Source organism: Pseudochaenichthys georgianus, chromosome 14 (assembly GCF_902827115.2).
Source record: "Pseudochaenichthys georgianus chromosome 14, fPseGeo1.2, whole genome shotgun sequence".
Taxonomy (NCBI): domain Eukaryota; kingdom Metazoa; phylum Chordata; class Actinopteri; order Perciformes; family Channichthyidae; genus Pseudochaenichthys; species Pseudochaenichthys georgianus.
In genome coordinates, this window is record NC_047516.1 from 4111293 (window position 1) to 4130625 (window position 19333).

The 19333-nt window shown below is 45.1% G+C and overlaps 1 protein-coding gene across 2 annotated transcripts; it reads right to left on the minus strand.

Moving 5' to 3' along the window:
• Positions 1-384: 384 nt before the first annotated feature.
• Positions 385-17924, minus strand: dtx2 (deltex 2, E3 ubiquitin ligase). Of its 2 annotated transcripts, XM_034099582.2 has the most exons (9): positions 17337-17924; positions 15898-16489; positions 13169-13227; positions 9729-10031; positions 7319-7386; positions 6977-7141; positions 5767-5928; positions 4755-4844; positions 385-1491 (listed from the first exon to the last, which is right to left on the minus strand). In XM_034099582.2, exons 1-9 carry the CDS (start codon positions 17656-17658, stop codon positions 1234-1236), a joined length of 2019 nt encoding a protein of 672 aa, XP_033955473.1. In that variant the 5' UTR covers positions 17659-17924; the 3' UTR covers positions 385-1233. The 2 variants fall into 2 exon arrangements, with proteins under 2 accessions (XP_033955473.1, XP_033955474.1); XM_034099583.2 differs by lacking the exon at positions 9729-10031.
• Positions 17925-19333: the final 1409 nt, after the last annotated feature.

The window sequence follows — 19333 nt, forward strand, 5'->3', positions numbered from 1 at the left end:
ATTTTAGTGCTTCTACTGAAGACACAATCGCTTTGCTTTTATCGAGTTTACTTTGCAATAGCTTCCATGTCACGGGAACCCATCGGAGCATTGTTCCACTGGACACAGAGACATCTCTTTGTAATTGGATATTATGGCGTTTTCTCCACTCGTACATAAATATTGTCGTGTGTAGTATTGCATTACTACACACGACTAGTACTTTTTCACATAACTATATATTTTGATATTGAGCTCGTTGTTGCAGAGGTTGTGTTTTCAGATGTAGCTCGATACATAAACCCACGTTAGAAATGAAAGTACAGATGTTTCACGAACCAGATCCGAACCCCAACGAGTTCACCCTCTTCGATAAAATCTAATAAAAAAACAGTGAGGATTCAATTCGTTTAATTTCTTTATTGCAGAGACTTTTTTCGAGCGTTGCTTGTATACATGTCAAGACTCAGTCCAGTATTACCGCGGTGCGTTCAGGCGCTGCGTTCACAGCCGGGGACACACGATCATGCCGGCCGCGGCGTCACGAGTCTCGTTTAATCAAGACGAGTTCGACGACCTTGATTGTCACACTGTAAAATGTCCCTTAAACCGGAGCGGAGGACGTGGAGCTGCACGACCTCGCCCCGTCACACACACCGCCACACTCTGAGGGAGTGCATTGGACACCGGCCTATCAGAGTAGATTAGAGAGTAACATATTACAACAGACCGATCAGAAGTAGTGTCAACGTTTAAAAACCCACAGCTTCCCTCTCTGTGGACCCAACCAGCTTCTTTTTTTTAGCAATGTTCTCGTTGTTTTTATTTACATCAGTTAAGTATTGCCTCGTCTCGTCAAATAGGCTAATGGATACTCACTTTGCGAACTACCGGTCTCAGTGTTTTCCCGCAGAGACGCTTTAATTGCATAACTTCCCAATTGTTCCTTTCGACCAGGAAATCACACGCGATTCGCTAAATGCACAGTCAGAACTAAAGTGCTTAATGGGACTTTTATCCTCCGTGGAAGCTGCCACTTTCAACGGGGATACAGGTGATGGCTAAAAGAAGAAGACGTAATCTCCAGATTGGGATCAAAACAGGCCGGTCTCCGGGAATATGAAGGAGCAGGAATGCAAATGAATTCTTCCAGAGAGGCTTTTTATTCAGCTCCCCCTTTCTCTCACTCGATGAGATGCTGAATGACCGGAGGACCAGACTGAGGATGCTATGGGGGGTTTCTGGAGCTGTGCCCTAGCTGCTGGCTCCGCCTCCTCCGCCGCCGCCCGGGGCTTTGAAGCAGTCCTCCGTCACGCCCTGAGAGGCCAGCTCCGACAGGACGTTGTCCAGGTAGTTGGGGTCGGGGTATCCGTGTCCCGACAGGTTGGACATCATCTCGGTCTTGTGGTGGATGTTGTTCCACACCACGGTGTCCGGCTCCCCCGTGGTGCTGGACGTCCCCACGGTGAAGATGAGGCGTCGCATCCACGCCACCTTCAGCAGCTCCAGCACCTTGAGACGGAGACACGGCATTAGAGAGCTCTGATAGGATCGAGATTTAGTAAACTCAATCAAATAGAATAGAAGTAGCGCAGAATAGTCTAAACACAAGTCAGTGGGATATTGATGTCAGATGCAAACGGATGAATTATGGATGTCCTTTCAGAAGTGCCGGTGTTTGACGGTCGTATGGCCTGTGGGGTGACACCGTCCCCGAGTCTGGTGGTTTTAACAGCACCACGTGTTTAAGCATTTAATTAATGGCCATAAACGTACAAAATAACATGTTGAATTAAAACAATTTAGAGCTTTTTGTTATATGGGTTTGTGTGCATGTAAATGGTCTGCAAAGGCTAACGTCCCCTCGAGAGGGAGTTTCACTCACACACAAAGGTTTGGTCTACAGCAGTGCTTCTGTGACCGCCCCCTAGTGGTCCGTGAGTATATTGGTAACATTTCACATTTGAAATAAATAAATACATTTAAGTTTTCCGCACTCTCGCGGGAATATCTCCGCAATGGAGCGAGCTTAAGTTTCACTTTCGATTGCATGATATAGCCCAGCGCAACACCTTCGTCACACATGTTGCCACTTGTTTGTACCATTTTCAGGCGATTTGTAATCGGTTCTAGAAAAACGATGTGAATTTGGATATCTGTGGAGTTAGGTGGTCCGCGAGTGTTTTTTTATTGGTTAAGTCCTTGGTATGAAAATGTTTGAGAAACACTGCCCTACAGAGTGACGCGTCCTAAAACCCGGAAGTAAACTCCTTCCGGTTCCTTCCACATAAAGCAATGCTATCTCTCCAAAGGGTTTAGGAAAATAGCTGGAAATCAGGTCGGTGGTTGCGACACATTGAAGAGACGCATCACGTTTGGTTCAGCCGGATAATCTCCACATGACTCGCCTACTCTTATCATTTTCTAATCTCAAATCTTAGGGATAGATTCATGATGATTTATGATGTTCCGGGTTTTCTCTATTGAAGCAGATACACCTGCAGGTGTTCTGCGATTGTATCCTTTTATATTTTCTTATCAAGCTCCACATTTGTGGAATCAGTTCCAGTTTGTGTTCGGGCGGCAGACACCCTATCCGTTTTTAAGAGTGCGCTTAAGACCTTCCTTTTTGATAAAGCTTATAGTTAGGGCTGATTAGATTCAGCCCCTAGTTTTGCTGATATAGGCTTAGTTTGTCGGGGGACATCTTCCTTCTTCCTTCTCTCTGTCTATACCTGTGTCTCTCATGTTCCGATTAACCCAGCTTCCCCACATGTCTTTCTATTTGGTGTCTATATACGCCGGGATCCGGAGTCATGGATGATCCTGCGGTCCTGTGTCCTGGATCGCGAGCGCTGGATCTTGAGTCGTGGCTGTGGTCCTGGATCATCGGTCCTGGATGGATATCCTCGTGGATTCATCTTCCTATTATACACACATGCATTTCCAAACATTTGGACTACCTATGTTGCAAATGTATTATCTTTTCAATTTACACACGGCATCTATTGCACGTCTGTCCGTCCTGGGAGAGGGATCCCTCCTCTGTTGCTCTCCCTGAGGTTTCTCCCATTTTTCCCTTTAAACTGGGTTTTCTTTGGAAGTTTTTCCTTGTACGATGTGAGGGTCTAAGGACAGAGGGTGTCGTATTGTCATACTGATATTCTGTACACACTGTGAAGACCACTGAGACAAATGTATCATTTGTGATATTGGGCTATATAAATAAACATTGATTGATTGATTGATTATATATTTCAATGATCGTAAGTCGATTTGGACAAAAGATAAATGTGATGATAGTTTAGAGCAAAACAATAACACCAGATTAGTTGAGGGAAAATTAAGCAGCAACAATTTTTCTATTTATAGAAAATGCAGCTAAACATTCTCTGGTTTCCAGCTTCTCATGTCCGGCTTTTATTTCTCTTATCTGACTGTGTGTGTGCTGACGGTGTTTGGGTGGTGGAGGGGTGGCTGGAAAACAAAGACATTACCTTGAGCTCTGGAAAAATAGTCCCAGCAATTGTTACTCCTACTACTTTTACTAAATGTTCTTTAAAACATTAACTTTCTCATAGAGCACATCCATTGCTTTACTTTTACCCGTTTTGGATAAACTAAACTACCCTCGTCAACAACTAAACTCAAGAACAAGTTACGAGCCATTCGAGAAGGCACACGTCTAACTTCAGTAGATAAGTACTTATTACACGGCCACATGACGGCATGACTCCCAATATTAATTTAAATGCTTTTATGGATTTAGAAAATGTATGTATTGATTTAAATTGACGTGCATCCGGTAAGAAAAATAGTCCGTTGTTACCGTTAGAAAACCGTAGCAACGGCAGGAAGGCGGAGCTTTTTGATTACAGATTTGAAAATATCGCTGCTTGCTTTAAAAGTAGCACACTTCATGATGTCCAACCTTGGGAAGTATCTAGATACCCCTGCCCTAAAGCCAAAGGAACTGCACACTGAATATGTGTCGCCGTCTGACCCATGTCTGGACCGCTGCGTACAAAGGAGGGGTTCTGCCCCGTTACTTCTCCGCTGCTTTCTTGTCGCTCTTGTCTTGTCAGTTGCTTTTCAGCCAAACTGAATAAAGTTAAATCGAACGGACTTCTTTGGGCAGATGTGAGCGTCCTTAACAACGGTCAATAAGTGCTTGACAGCGGTCTGTCTGTTCTGGATTAACAACGTGTCACGTGTTCTGAATTGACCAATCAGAATCGAGTATTCAACTAAGCCATGTAATAACAACTGATAAACTGGTTACTGGAAATGAAGCCATATTCTGAGTGAAACTAGTAAGCGGCGGCTGCTGTTTACCGTTTGGAAAGACTGTGTCCGGTGGTAGTTTGCGACCCAGATAAACACAACTGGACTAATTGCATCCACTCTTCCATTAGCGACGGTCAACAGGTTATTTATAGAAGCTAAAGTGTGTTGGCAGCGAGCAGGAAAGGAGCTTCTTATTCACCATGGAAACAACAGAACTTTATAATAAGAGAGCACAACATGTTTTTAACGTAATCACGGTGCCACCTGCGGCGCTGATGGAGCTGTGTGCTGATCCCAGGTCTGCAGGAGTGACGAGGATCTCTTTACGTGTTGTTCCATACATGGACGACATACCGAGACCTGGTTTGTACCTGTAGTAGCGTGTGTGTGTGTGTGTGTGTGTGTGTGTGTGTGTGTGTGTGTGTGTGTGTGTGTGTGTGTGTGTGTGTGTGTGTGTGTGTGTGTGTGTGTGTTGAGGTGTTCTGTACCTTGCGGCCCTTGTCGTTGTCTGGCAGGAAGCAGAAGCGAGGGAAGCCTCTGCAGCTGTACGGCTGTCCGGGGTTAGGGTGCTCCGGGCCCTGAGGGGGGGGGGGGGGGGGGAGGAGGAGGAGGAGGAGGAGGAGGAGGAGGAGGAGGAGGAGGAGGAGGAGGAGGAGGAGGAGGAGGAGGAGGAGGAGGAGGGGTTTGATAAATGAAAGACATAAACTTTAACACAACAACAGTGATAGTACAACAATCTAATATCAGTGGTCTGGAGATAACCCGAGACCAACAGCTCAATACAAATCTGATTCCAGTTCCTGTAACTTTAGAGCCGCCATAAACGCAATGTCTCCGCACTTAAAGGATAGTAAGGGTTTTCCCAAAAGAGCGAAGCGGAGCAGGGTGTCGCTGTGAGCCAGCTGTGAGAGGAGCAGATCTTCACTGAAGGCCAGGGTGCCGTTTCACCTCCGGACCATTCAGGGTTTAGCTCACACTCTGAAAGCTACCAAACTAAAGCCTCCTTGTTATAAAAACAAGATGTGAACCTTCCATGAGATACATTAAACATAAGAAACTCCTGCAGCTGAAACTCAAAAACACTCGGAAGAAGTCTGAACTCGACTTGAGAAACAGAGTTTAAGAATTGCTTTGGAATCCTTTGTCAAAGTTCAATCAGAGAAACTCACTCCGGAGGGACCTTTGGGATTGTAGCCTTTGCAGACCCTTTACATGCACAGAAAGCTATATCACACATAGCATACTACGGCCTCTTTAAGGCGACTAGACGAAGACGAAACACTCTTTCTAGGAGCCCATACTCTCTGAATTTCATCAGAGTTGTCGTGTCCTTGACAGTTGAATGACCGCCACTTTGCAATCGTCATGTTGGGTCAGGAGGAGAGACCGTGGCATCTGGCGTGCCAGGATGTTAGCATTTACTACATATAAAGCATGTGACATAAAGACTGTGGGTCTAATCCAAATGAAGTTGGACGCGTCTCATTGGCTCAGACGCACCTGTAGGCCCGGAGGGATGCTGTAGATGATCTGGATGGTTCCACAGTCGGGGTGTCCTGGCAGCGACTGGCCGATGCTGTAAATCTCCATCTTGCCTTTGGGCTGCGTGCCGGTTTTCTCTCCGTAGATTGTCTTACACGAGGGGCACTGCAGGCTGCCGTCCTGAGGCACACACAGAGAGAGTTAGACCATCCATACAAACAGCTGCGCTGTAAAACTGGGAGGGAACTAAACGTTTGACCGTTGGGGCTCATCCTAATGTTCGGCCTTGATGTAACAACATTCATAATTAAGTAAATGTAACACCCTTTTCACCCCGGTTACACGTTTCCTTTGCCCTGTACGATGGGCGCTGTAAGTGATGAACATGGGGATGTTGGCTTATCTGGCGCCCGCAGCCAAAGTGAGAGAGAGAGAGAGAGAGAGCGAGGGAGAGAGAGAGAGAGAGAGAGAGGGCGCACCGGTACCGGCGCTGTTGTTATTAGCATCTGGTGCTAGCTGCGCTAACGGATATAAGAAGATGTTTCTACAACCAGGGTGGAGGAGAGCTCTCCGAGGTAAAGGACTCTGAGTGTTTAGAGCAGGGGGGTCAAACTCAAACACACAGTGGGCCAAAATAAAAAAATGGGTGCTAGTCGAGGGCCGGACTGGTTCAATGTTTACTGCAGAACTTATTGAAATGAACTTATTGCACATATTAAACCTGGAACTAAGAAAGCTTCAATTATTGCCTATAAAAACAACATTAAATAATCAGCTGCATTAATTTCTCATGGCTCTATCTGCAGCTTCTCCAGAGTCATTTCTTATGAGTACATTTCTCCACAGGCCAACAACAGCTTCAAAGAAACTATTTCCCTCAGAGAGAAACCCAAACATGCCCTGTTGTCGTGAGAGAAAGTGCAGAAGGAAGCATCCATTGAACTCAGTGTGCTGCTCTGAGATGCTAGCTCAGATACTTGGCATCTCATCTTGGGAGCAAGGTCATCAATGTTTGGGCTCAGGCTCTGAGCCCAAAGGCTGTTTTGTGTTATACATTCATCCGAGTACGCTTGTATGTAAATGGAGATTTAGGTATAACTTTTAGTCGCAGATCTACAGCTGCCCTGATCGGTGTGTTCCTGTTCTGCATGGGCAAATTACAGCTTTTGTCCATGGAGTCTGGTGTCTTTGAAGAAAGCATAGATGGCTTGAGTGTCCTCATGGGTACCTTGGTCCCGTTGTTGTACATGGCCAGCATGCAGAGCATGTGCAGGGTGTGTCCACATTTGATGAACTTCCCCACGGTGTCTGGCAGGACGCTCGGGCCCTCCTCCGTGGACTGCGTCTCATAGCCGGATGCGTTGGACAGCTGATCCATGCAGATAATGCAGTCCTGAGGGAGAGAGGCACGTTTTCCAAGAGTAAGGCCAACAGCTGCAACATGAACCGTCATCAACATGCTGAGCTGAATGCTTTCCATTTATGTGTTGACCCTTGAAGCATGTGTGTGCGGAAAAGACTACAATAAACCTCTCGGATGTCTAGGAGGGAAAAAACATGAACCATTTACCTCGTCCTGCGCTCCGGCAACTACCTCCATGTAGCGCTGAATCACCTCCTCGGGTCTCTGAGCAGAGGCTGAGAGGAGAGAGAGCAGAGTGATGAGTGGGCTGCAACACACCCACGTACAAACAGCTGAGGCTCTGCTGAGGGCAAAGGAAACCACTCGCAATCTTATTTTAGATTTTCAGTCAAACACAAGCTACATAAAGGAATGGAGTTCTACTCTTGCTGCAAAGAATACATCCAGTGCAGGCTGCTGCTGCTAATCACACTGAATACACAAGATAAGACACGACTGGGATGAGGACCGAATGAATACTAATGGCAGCGTGAGGGATGGAGACGGACATTAGTGCACGTGTTCTCTCGTGAGAGTCAAATCGCTTCTCGAAACTCATTCCTGGACATTTACGAAACCTTTTTGGTTTCCTATACAAGAAGGCTCCATTTCAATCCAACATTTAAAAAGGGTAGGGCGTTGTTTTCTTTCCCTCCCGACTGAGGAGGAGGAAGAAAATATATTCCTTGTTTCCAGACTTGCTTTTGTGTCTGAAGTGTCGAGAGCATTAATTCAAGCTGAAGTTCCAGACAAAGAGCGAAGGAGCGGTTATTTATGGCCATGCAGAGAAGAACAACGGGCATCAGGCGGAAACACAGCGGCAGCAAAGAAGCTTAATATATGCAATTGAGGCGAGTTGCACGACACGTTCCTTCGCTACAGCTAATTCACCGACAGTGTAATCTTATCTATGAGCAAGAGCGCTTTGAGGTTGTCACGGTGAATGTGATACAATCCGTGTAAAGGTCGATTTAATCCTTTACCCCCATCTGATCAAAAATGGAACAATCCAAGAGTGCTCGATAAATACATTGAACGACTGCTGAAGATTGAATGTGGATTGCAGCTCCATCCTGCAGCAGTGGCTTCTGGGACATTGAGTTGTTGGCATGTGTTGGCTGCGAAGGCGACAACGTGATTATTTAAATTAACCACATGTTCCGTTAAATACCATCCTGCTACATGTTCACTGTTTGAGGCACCGTTTGCACAATTCCAGGTCTCGCGCAATTTTCCGTTCAGAGTGCTGAACATAAAATCTTTGTCGAATGCGAAATAAGGAGAAGAAGGATGTGATCCTTTGCTTCGTTAGAAATACTCCTGCAATCAAAGTAAAAGCATGCAACTAAACAATAGTTCAAGTAGCTATTATTGTAAAATATACCCCGTCAGTCTTTATTCGATCGATTATATATTATATTTCTGGATTAGTAAGACTGCTGCATCGATGTGGATGTCCTGACCTCCTTTACGGTTGGCTCGTTAAATCTGAACAAAGCGGCAGGTAAAAAGAGTTCCTCGTGGAACTACTTCGAACTTACAAGTCCAAAGGAAGTTAAATGCAAGCTCTGCGAAAAGACGTTGGTCTATCACAGCTCGTGGGGGGGGGTGGTCGGTCGAATAATCGATTATTATTCGCCAGGGCTGCCGAATAATCGATTTTGATCATGGTCAGTTTCTGGCAACCCTACTGAATAGAGAGGCGAAGTCCCTCCCTTTCCTCCATGGGACCTTATTTCGGAAAAAGTATGTATTGAAGTCAATGGAGAGAGAAACATTATCTTTTGATCCCGTGCCACGAGTTACACACATGCTGTTTGTCAATTTAAAAGATAATTTTGCAAGTTAAAAAAATAAAACTGTCGTGAAACTGTGAAGTAACACATTGTGTGAAACCGCTCAATGAATTACATCTCCCGTCCCGCACCACACACCCAGACGGCCGTCACCTTGAAACATTTCCCCTCTTTCTCTCAGAACGAGGCGGAAAGTATTAAAAGAGGTGAAAATCACTCCAAGTCTGGGCACGTTGAGAGCTGTGCACACACACAAGGGGAGTTAGTCGGTTCCGTGAGAGCCAGCATGCGGGACCGGGACTCTGGGATTTGTAGTCTTTCTAGTTGCGTATTTTTCATAGTCTTTCATTTCAACAGTTTTACGACAAACTGACTTTTTTGACATGGAAATTATTTGTTAAGATTGACAAACCTCATATGTGTAATTCGTGGCACAATTCAAACGGGATCGAAAGATAATCGACTCCATCGACTTCAATACATACTTTTTCTGAAATAAGGTCCCATGGGGCGGAAGCAGATGGGCGGGACTTCGCCTCTCTATCAGCCAAAGGTCTTTGAAAACTCAGTTTAGAGACTTCTGTACTTCTTCCACAGTTGCACACAAAGCCACACTCCCCCCCCAGCTAACACCAAAGTGAAGCACACGTCACAAACACATGGAGACAAATGAGAGCGAGCGGATGCAGGATGAAATGTTCCTCAAGCCTGTGGTGGTGATAAACGAACGGGAAGAGAACGATGGAGGAAAGAAAAGAGAGGGCCGGTGTTTTGGTAGCTACCTCTCCTGTGCTGCCTCTTTGCTCTCCTAACTGAACTGCTGCTGCTGCTGCTGCTGCTGCTGGGGGGGGGCCGGCTGGGCCTGCTGGCGGGGGGGAGGAGAGGAGGAGGAGGAGGAGGAAGCGAGAAAGGAGCAGGCTGCAGATGCTGAGGATGCTGAGGTTGAGGATGCTGATGCTGAGGTGGAGGCTGTAGCTGTAGCTGCTGCGGATGCTGCTGCTGCTGCGGATGCTGCTGCTGAGGGAGGGGGGCATTGGTGAAGTGCACGCCGAGTCCCACTGCTGACATCAAAATGGAGGCCATGCCTGGAGCGGGGGAAGGGTGGGGGTGAGGCGGGATGGGGTGGGAGGGTGGGGCAGGTGAGGGGTGAGAGCAAGTGGAGATATGCAGGAGTAGAAAGGAACAAATCAAAGGCAAAGGTATGAGAAATGTAGCAGCTACTGATGTTCCCTCCTTGTCCTCCACATACACAATCCTCTCAAATCAAACGTCTCCTTTTTGATTAGGGAGTAAAGGTGCCACCAGGACTTTACACTAGCAATAATTGTGTGAGCTAAAGTGAAATCTACAGGTTATCCTGAGAAAAGATCCACTAAGAATCGATGGTTTCCAGGAGCTGGAAGTCAGACTATGGTTTACATGAACCCCCCCCCCCCCCCCCTTGTGAACAGTTTAGCAATGCAGATTAGGCGTTGCAGAAATAAGATCGTGTGACAATCATAAGTTAGTATTAAAAAAAATGTATTTCTTTCTTTGAAGGGGACACGCTTAGCCTCTTGTTAGCATAGCACGCAGCGCTACTTGCACCCGCATGAACAGGCTTTTCTTGTCAGGTGTTTAGAATTGATGAGGTGAGAATTGAGTGGTGCAGTGATGATGTGTTTTTGGAAGCCGACCCGGAAGCACACAACGTAAGGGCTCCCTCGAAAAAAAGCGTTCGTGATTTTTGAATCGCGGGGAACTACAGCAAAGTCACATGACTTCACGTCACCAATGCTAAGCTAATGGAAGCTAATTTCAACGCCATGTGTAGTAGCGTCATTTAGTCTCCTGTTGACCATTGTAAGACTCACAAAGATATCGACATTCATTTAAATAAATAACCCAGTTTGACAATGACTGAATGAACAGGCAACAATAATCTAGACCTGTTTCACAAATCGAACTCAAGCAGACTTTCCCGTACCTATCATGTCTACCTCCAACAGAATTGGATGCAGTTTTGTTTATTCAAGTGTTTCACACCGAGAGAAATATCGAGCAGATAACCAGTGTTGCTCATTTGTGACTAAAGATCGAGAGAAGAGTGCGTTTGGAGAAGACGCCGCATGAATGACCTTCAATTTTAAAAGTCACGGTACGCTGCTTTGCACTAATGAGGTTCTGGTCCAGTGGCTTCCTGCGGGCCGATGGTATTGATTCAGTCGGCTTATCAGCGCCCAGAGACGGAGAGTTATCAGAGAGCGGGAAGAGAAGAGACGAGCGCTCACTGTGCATGGCAATGCTGTCGTTTAGTGACAATTACGACTTTCCTGCCACATGTGAGCATTTTAAAAAGTGTGTTTTTATTTAATTTAATTGGCCATAAATGTTCTTTACTGATTCTCTAAATATATATATTTGTAATGGTCCATTTAATTTCATTTATTTATTTTGGCATCTTTCCTTTTTACTGTTTTAAAATGCCCGTTTGCTTTTGTTAAGATATGTTGCATTTTAATAAAAATATAATAATTGTACTATAACTTTTTATCTAGCTGAATATAAGTTGTGTCTAACATATTACAACACAGTGGTCAACACAGTGAAATCTTCATGATGATACAGACAAGCGACAGTGAGGATAGAAAAACACTTTGAGAAAAGCGATGCAGAGTTAATCCATAAAGCAGAGGAAGCATGCGGGGGAACACACACACACTGAGCCATTTGTCAACAACGGTTTGTTCTGTGGATTTAAGATTGTCTTACCATTAACAGCAATTATGGACATTACATCAGGGAGACTGATTAAGGTTAATGTTCCTTTTTTAATGTCTGGCTAATGTGATTAGTCAGAGTTCAGTCCAAAAGTGCAAGGTGTGTGTGAAGGGTACGCCTCTGTGCTTATTTTAAAACAGTTATTACACCATGAACTCAAATGAAATACATTTGGCTTCCCATTAGTCACGATGACTGCCAAAAACCTGCCGACTCATTTCTGCCATCAGAAAGGCAGTCGGCGTTTAGTAGCATCACTTACAGCCGTCTACTTTAACACCGCAAGGCATTTGATTTAAGAAAACGTCGGGATTATATATGATGTTTAGCTATGAGGCCCCAAAAAGCCCTTTATTGTTCTCATGCTGCAGCACCTCTTTTCACCCTCTGTCTGAAACCAGAGCCCAGTCTGCTCTGATTGGTTAGCTGGCCGGCTCTGTTGTGCTTGGTCAGCTTCAGGGTATACGCAGGAATCCTGAAGTCAGATGTAATTCCTTTCAAGACCTTTTCGAAGACCCTTTCCATACATGTTAAGACCTCATCGCCACTTGGAGTTCTAACCGGTTACCTTGGCGACACACTTTACCTCACATTGACTATATACAGTATTGATTGTCCTTCCTCCTTATCTTCCAACCATTTGGACGCAGACTTGCATTTCCCCATAACGATGTTGCCTAGCAACCGGCGTAAACGGACCTTCGCGCTATCAAGCAGTGAGCGTGCGACGTCCTGTTCAGACGACGTCAAACCCAACGGGATGCCATCAATAAACTCCACAGAACCACACTGCACACCTACGCCGTGACTACATTCAGGCAGACTGTGGAACACAACCTCTCTGGACACTTTGTATACTTATTGAAAACACGCTACAGAATGTAAGACCTTGGAAAATGCCGTTTAATACTTTTTAATACCCTTCATTTTCGCTAAATGTATTTATCAACTTCTAATACTTTTAGGACCCCGCGGACCCCTGAGCTTAGAGATGCCCCTGCCCTTATCTTGGACCGCTAGCCAATAGAAGTGTTACATCGTGATATCATTATGTTACTGAAGTAAACAAAGGAGTCCAATGGAGGCGTTTCACTCTCTTGTAATGGCCCAGACTTCCTAAATGGTTTTGTTCTTATTTGCACTCCTCCAGAAACGCATGGATTAGTTAAAATGTTATTATAAAATACAATAAAAAAAATTCTCAGATTCTCAGGTTTGGCACCGCGTCTCTGGATTACAAGTCGAGCCCCGAAGGTGTTTCTGTTATTGCGGCTGCAGCACCTTCTTATTCCAGCGTGTTGTGTGGCATCCTGTTCTTAAACAGACTGCCACTCACGAGACAAAGGCTGAGGGACGAGACACGTACACCAAACACACTCTCGCTGATTGAAACCAGCGACTGACTCGAGAGCGCGCTGCAGAGCAGAGCGGAGGAGGTACGGATGGTCGGTGACCCGTTTACCTGCCAGGGCGGAGCTCACACTGGTGGATCCGTTCAGCTGCACAGAGATGGAGGGGACGCTGCAGGACGGGAGACAAGGACAGGGACATTCAGTCAGCACACAGAAAACAGCTCTGGCACCAGATCAAGAGCAAAGCCTGACTGTGGATGCACAACGTTTACATACTTTCACTTAGGGTTGAACACATCCAGAGATTGGTTAGTAATGACTTAACATTTGTAAAGTGCCAATACGGGATATTATTGAGGACCATGACTCGTCAATATATTGAGAAATATGAAGCCGACAAATCTGCTTACTATGCGAAATAGCCTATTGTTGGAACTGAAGTGTAATGGAGCTCTAAACTAAATCCAGTGAAAGGCACTTTTTTATGAACTGCTCAGTCTTCGTGACGTCTTTAAATGTTCTTGTTTAGACAAAAATAACTTGTTTTCAAATGTAATACACGTATGGAAAGCAGCTTATCCTTCCAGTTGCAGACATTGAGTCAGCAAATGTTAAATAAATTAGCTAAGAGTTTTGTCAATTATCCCAATTTGTGTTTTCCTTTTTTAACTATCGACTTATCAAACCCGTTCGTCTTCACTTTCGAGTACGGGAATAAAATGCTCTCTCCTCCAACACAATGACGAATGATAAGTTCCTGAACAAGTGTAGAACAACCTTCAGGTAACTTCAAAGCCACTGCAGATGTTTCACCCTCTGATCAGACGGTTAAAACGACTCGGTACGCAAAACAGGAGGGTTTGTGTCACTGATAGCTTAAGGCCTGTTTGACATGAGCTACGGTCAAAAGAACCCGCAACACAATTGACTAAGGAATGAACCACTTCTTTTAAATGATACAGCTTTTCTTTTGTCTGCATTTGCATATTTATTCTAGCATGTAGCATTTAGCATCTGCTATGAAAGAACTTAAAGGTCCCACGTCATGGCCATTTCCACTGATCATAATTCCATGGTTGAGGTTGACTAGAATAGATTTATATTGTGCAATGTTCCAAACTCACTTTGGCTTCTCAAACAGCATCTCTGTGAACTACGTGTATTCACTGAATTTCACTCTCTGCCTTTAACGGCTCGTTGTAGCTCCAATAGCTCCAGCCCCCACCCTCCCGGTGAGCACAGTGTGCTCTGATTGGTCGGGACGTTGTGAATCGCGCTGAGCTCCGTGGAGGTGTGATTTCCTTGTTTAGCGATACACAGCGAAACACAGCCAAACTCACCCTGAGCTCACACAAAGTCACAGCCGAAGTGAAAACAATAAGTGTGGCTTGATGTTGAGTAAGGAAAAGGTTGATGAACGCTGTGAGAATGGGTCTGCAGAGAGACTTTCGCCGCGATCCCAACTGTCTGTTATCAGCCTGCAGCCAGGGAGGAGAGATCAGCAGAGCTGCCTGCACTGAGTGTGTGAGGAAGTCCGTGGATTGGTCAATTTGGACCAATCAGCGGGGGCTTAACGTAACAGCTCCGCGGATTGGTCCATTTCGTTCCGGGTACGTGCTTACGTAATCTCGTACCCGGAAGAATCAAATGGATGATGACGTTTCACCAACGAGGCGTTTTGGGGGTGTTAGAGTTGTACTCGCTACAGGGTGTACTTTGAGGGTTTTGACTCTGCAGACCGTTCACATGCAGAAAAACCTTCATAACACAAGGGGACGGGCGATAACCGGAAAAGCATGACGTGGGACCTTTAAAAAAATACAAATGCAGATCAGAGAGATGTGTCAGACAACCTGCCTGTGTGCATCTATCTCCAATAGACACACCTTTCACCGTGATCATGTCTGAGCAATGACTGCAAAAGAAAGAATTAGGAAGAGAAAGAAGGACGGCTGGAGATGACACCTCCCAACAGGAAGCCCACACACACACACACACACACACACACACACACACACACACACACACACACACACACACACACACACACACACACACACACACACACACACACACACACACACACACACACACACACACACACACACACACACACACACACACACACACACACACACACACACACACACACACACACACACACATACACATACCTCTGCAGGGCTGGAGCTGCAGATAGTGTTCACTCATTCCTGTTTTGCAACATAAGTCAAAGTGGAAATGGACAGGAAAGACAAAGGGAAGGGTGGAAAAGGGGCCCTTGACCTCCAACCCTGGACAGATAACAGAGGGTTTTTCCCATTCGCGAGTTTGCCTTACTTTTGTCTCGTGTGTCGAAGGGCCAGAGTCAGTCAACTGTTTTGAAGTTGCAGTTTTTAGTTCGAACACTAGTAAGATGGTTTCAATGAGTTTCGTTTCATTTCGGTCGAGTTTGAAAGAAGTGTGTTTCATGTTAGTCAGGAAATCGATTTTTTTCTGTCTATGGAGTCAGATGGAATTAATGAAGACATTTCAATTATTTGTTGTACCTTTCAATATTCATAACTCTCCAAATTCCTTTTTATTTTATTTATCATCTATTCCCTGGAACGCACATCATGGCATTGGGGAAGAAACAAGTTGCTTATCAAACCGGATGTCATGTTTACATTACATCCCTGCACAGTTATTTGTCCCCCAAAAAAGCCAATCTTGCAACCTTTCCCACTGAAGACAAAAGCCAGACGTGAGTGGTTTATTGTCCTCTGGGACTTTAGGGACATCTTTCTGACTGAAGGACACTGCAAACCAACACACAACCATCCCATCAGAAACACACCTTAACCCGTTGGCACTGGCCGAGCTGGGCAGAAGCGGTGCAGACAGTTGACTTCCAGAGGCTGGTGGAGGCCAGGGGCTGCCCCAGGACATCCCCCCCACAGAGAGGGGTCTCCTCGGGTACGGGGAGTACACAGAGGTGGGGTGGGCCGCCACAGTCCTCCCTGTGGCCTGAAGAAGGGGCCGGTTCAGACTGCCTGATGAAAAGGAATGTCGTGAGCGGCTGGGCATGGGACCTGTGCTGCTGTGGCTCAAACACTGCTGGCAGGAGCAGGCCACGCCGGAGGAGGGGATGGCCGGGGGTCCGGAGGAGGCCAGGGGGTACGGGAGGTTACACTGCCGTCGCACCTGCCGTCTGAAGCCGCTCGCTTTGTTCACCTGGGCCAGAGACGTGAGGTCAACTATGTAGTTGTATCCGTGCGGGCCCAGGTCCGCCGTGCCTTGGCGGGCCTGGTAGCTGTGCTCCAGGAGGATGGAGGTGCGAGTCTCGTATGGAGTCCATCCCCCCTCATCGTTCAGCCATTCCCAGTAAACACCACTGCCCAGGCCTGAGGACTGGGCGAACAGGGAGCGACGCACTGACCGTGTCTTTCCTGCAAATAAAATAAAACACCATTATTAAAAACACTTCTTTAAAGCTCATTACACAAGCCTCATATGTACACATACATCCACATTTCAGTCAAAATCACATAAGGGGACCATGACACAGAAAAGATCCCAGAGAACCATTTAAATATAGATGTCAATAATGTAAACATCATAATCCTTAATCCATAAAATTTTCCTTTTGGCAGCCTGCTCTGTTATTTAGCCAATGGTGTTTCATGGTGATGTTTATTATAATTATTTAGAAAAGAGAAGAGCACTTCAGATATAACAACAACTATTCCCAATACTTGTTATTGTTTGAACGAATCAACACATATGTATAATAGTACATATCAACAGTGACATATACGTAGAGTATTTCTATTGAACTCAATATTAATATACAGATTTAACATATAACTGAAGCCAGTGTAATGTGATAGGCCAACCGACAACTAACTAAATGCAAGCAATGTACACTTTTATATTATACTAAGTTAGCAACGTATACTAGCCTATAAGTAATTACAGTTTGGAATAGACAATATGCTAATGTAACAAGCAATTTGACAGGTTATAGAAAGCCTATGAGCTAACGTTGAATACAAACTATTAAACAGGGTAGGTTTAATAATGTTAAGCTGAGTATTTTGCTAACCTTAGCTAGCAGCTATGTAAACACGCATCAAAACAACAGCGTCCCTGTAAGCTAATGCTAAGTAGCTAACTAGCTTTATCCGTTAGCCTGGCCTGATGGTGTTTCCAGGACAAGTGCGACATTTGAACAAAAACACCGAATAGGAAGCTCATAATAGAGGTATTAAATGTCATAGTGTGTCATATTCTCACCTGTGTCCTGTCGAAACTGCTTCAGGCTCGGTATGTCGATGAGATAAGGCGTCAGGCTGGGGTCTGATTGTCCGAGGCAGATGCTCGTCGATCCGGCTGCTCCTCCTCCTGCTGCTCCTCGCTGGTTCCTCGTAGACAAACACCGCTCGATGTGGGCGCTCACCTGTCCGCTATAAGGCCTCCAATAGCCCAGGTCATCCTGCCATTCCCACACCGCTATCATGGGCTGAGATTGACCCACGGGTACAGAAGGAGTAGCCGAAACTGTCGGTCCATTTCTAGACCCGTTTACCCTGGCACAGGATCCAGACACAATCGCCATATTCACCCAAGCTAACAAACAGCTAGTTCTGGTTAGCTGCTGTAACTGCTATACGACGAAGGAGAAAGACGTCTGCTAGCTTGGCTCGTTAAAAAGTGCCATGGTGAATTTTTTAAGAGGATGGTATGAGGTAGAGATTAGATGGTTGATACACAGTTAAGTGCATGTTGACAAAGATGGTGCATTCAGAGGCTTAGCGGATAAACGTTAGCTTTGTGACAGCAGCGTTGCCAGGGTTCCTTCCGTCCTCTACGGCCGCCTTCAGGGACCTCCGTGAAAATCGTAATTCTAATCACGTTTGTGGGAAGCCAGAACCAGAATCAGAGTATTGCGAAATTCCCTTACAAGGAATTTGCCTTGGTGTTTGATCCATTCAAAAAAACGGAATGAGAGGAATTGCAAAAGTCAAGAAGATACAGGTATATTTCATTTCATTTTTATTTGTTCCGTTCATGGTGCGCAAAACCCAATGTACAATAATTGCCAACAAAACATGTCTCTACAAACACACCATTGAGGGAAAAGGAGCAGGGAGAAGAAACAAATCTTATATTACCTGCCCCTTTCTAAAAAAACACTAAATAAATAGAAATAGATTGTCCGTCCTTCATATTTATTTTTCACAGCCAAACGTATTCACAGCCAAACATAACAGTATCTTAGGATACAAAGAGAAACACAACAAATACTTATTTCCCACTTGACGGTTAACGTAAAGAAACAAAACAACAACACCAAAACATCACATGTATAAGGAAAAGGAAAAGTACACCCTCATCTGAGTCCTACTTGAGAAGAAGGTGGAAAGCGGCGCATAATAATAATAATGGGACCTGCAAATACAGAACAGACATCACATCAAAGACATCAACAATATGTACTGCAGGACCAGAGTACATAGACTTATTCACATTCTGCTTCATATAGTGCCATCTTTCTTAATTTATACAATTTCTTTAACTGAAAAATACATATACAATTCTTTAGATCCTTCTGTTGAGAATTCCACCATTTTACACCAACCACCGAAATACACATTTGCTTTAGAGTAGTCCTTGCATAAGGATGCTTACAATTACATTTCCTTCTGTGGTCTTCCTTGTCTGATCCAAAAACAAACAACTGTTGTAAATATACTGGTAACATTCTGCTTCTGCTATACACGAAGAATTGCATGAAAAATCGGGAAATAATGTCAACATTCAGAGGCTTTTTTTGTCATATGCACAATAGATAAAGCGTCGTTTTTGGCACTGAAAATCTGAGGTCCTATAATAATAATAATAACAATAGATTTATTTTGTTAGCGCTTTTACAGGTGCTCAAAGACGCTTTACATATATAGTGAAAAGAAAATAACAACAAATAAATATATATAGTTAAAGTCAGATAATACAAAAATAATCACATATTAAAAGCCAGATTGAAGAGTTTTTGTGAGTGTGTTGAAGGTGGTGAGGTCAGTGCAGTCTCTGATGGGTTGTGGGAGTGAGTTCCAGAGGGAGGCGGCAGCGACCGAGAAGGCTCTGTCCCCCAGGTCCGGTGAGTGGTGCGGGTGGGGATGGATAGGAGGTTGGCTTCTGATGAGCGGAGGCAGCGGGAAAAGGGTGTGGTGGTGCAGCAGGTCCGTGAGGGAGGGGGGAGCCTGGTTGTTGAGGGCTTTGTGAGTAATCAG

Bases quoted from the DNA above. Each gene is read 5' to 3' on its own strand.
- dtx2 (XM_034099582.2), bottom strand. From the start codon at position 17,658: ATGGCGATTGTGTCTGGATCCTGTGCCAGGGTAAACGGGTCTAGAAAT. The intron at 10,032-13,168 runs GTAAACGGGTCA...CCCCCGCTCCAG, and splicing joins TGTGAGCTCCGCCCTGGCAG to GCATGGCCTCCATTTTGATG. The intron at 5,929-6,976 runs GTACCCATGAGG...TGTGTGCCTCAG, and splicing joins TGTACAACAACGGGACCAAG to GACGGCAGCCTGCAGTGCCC.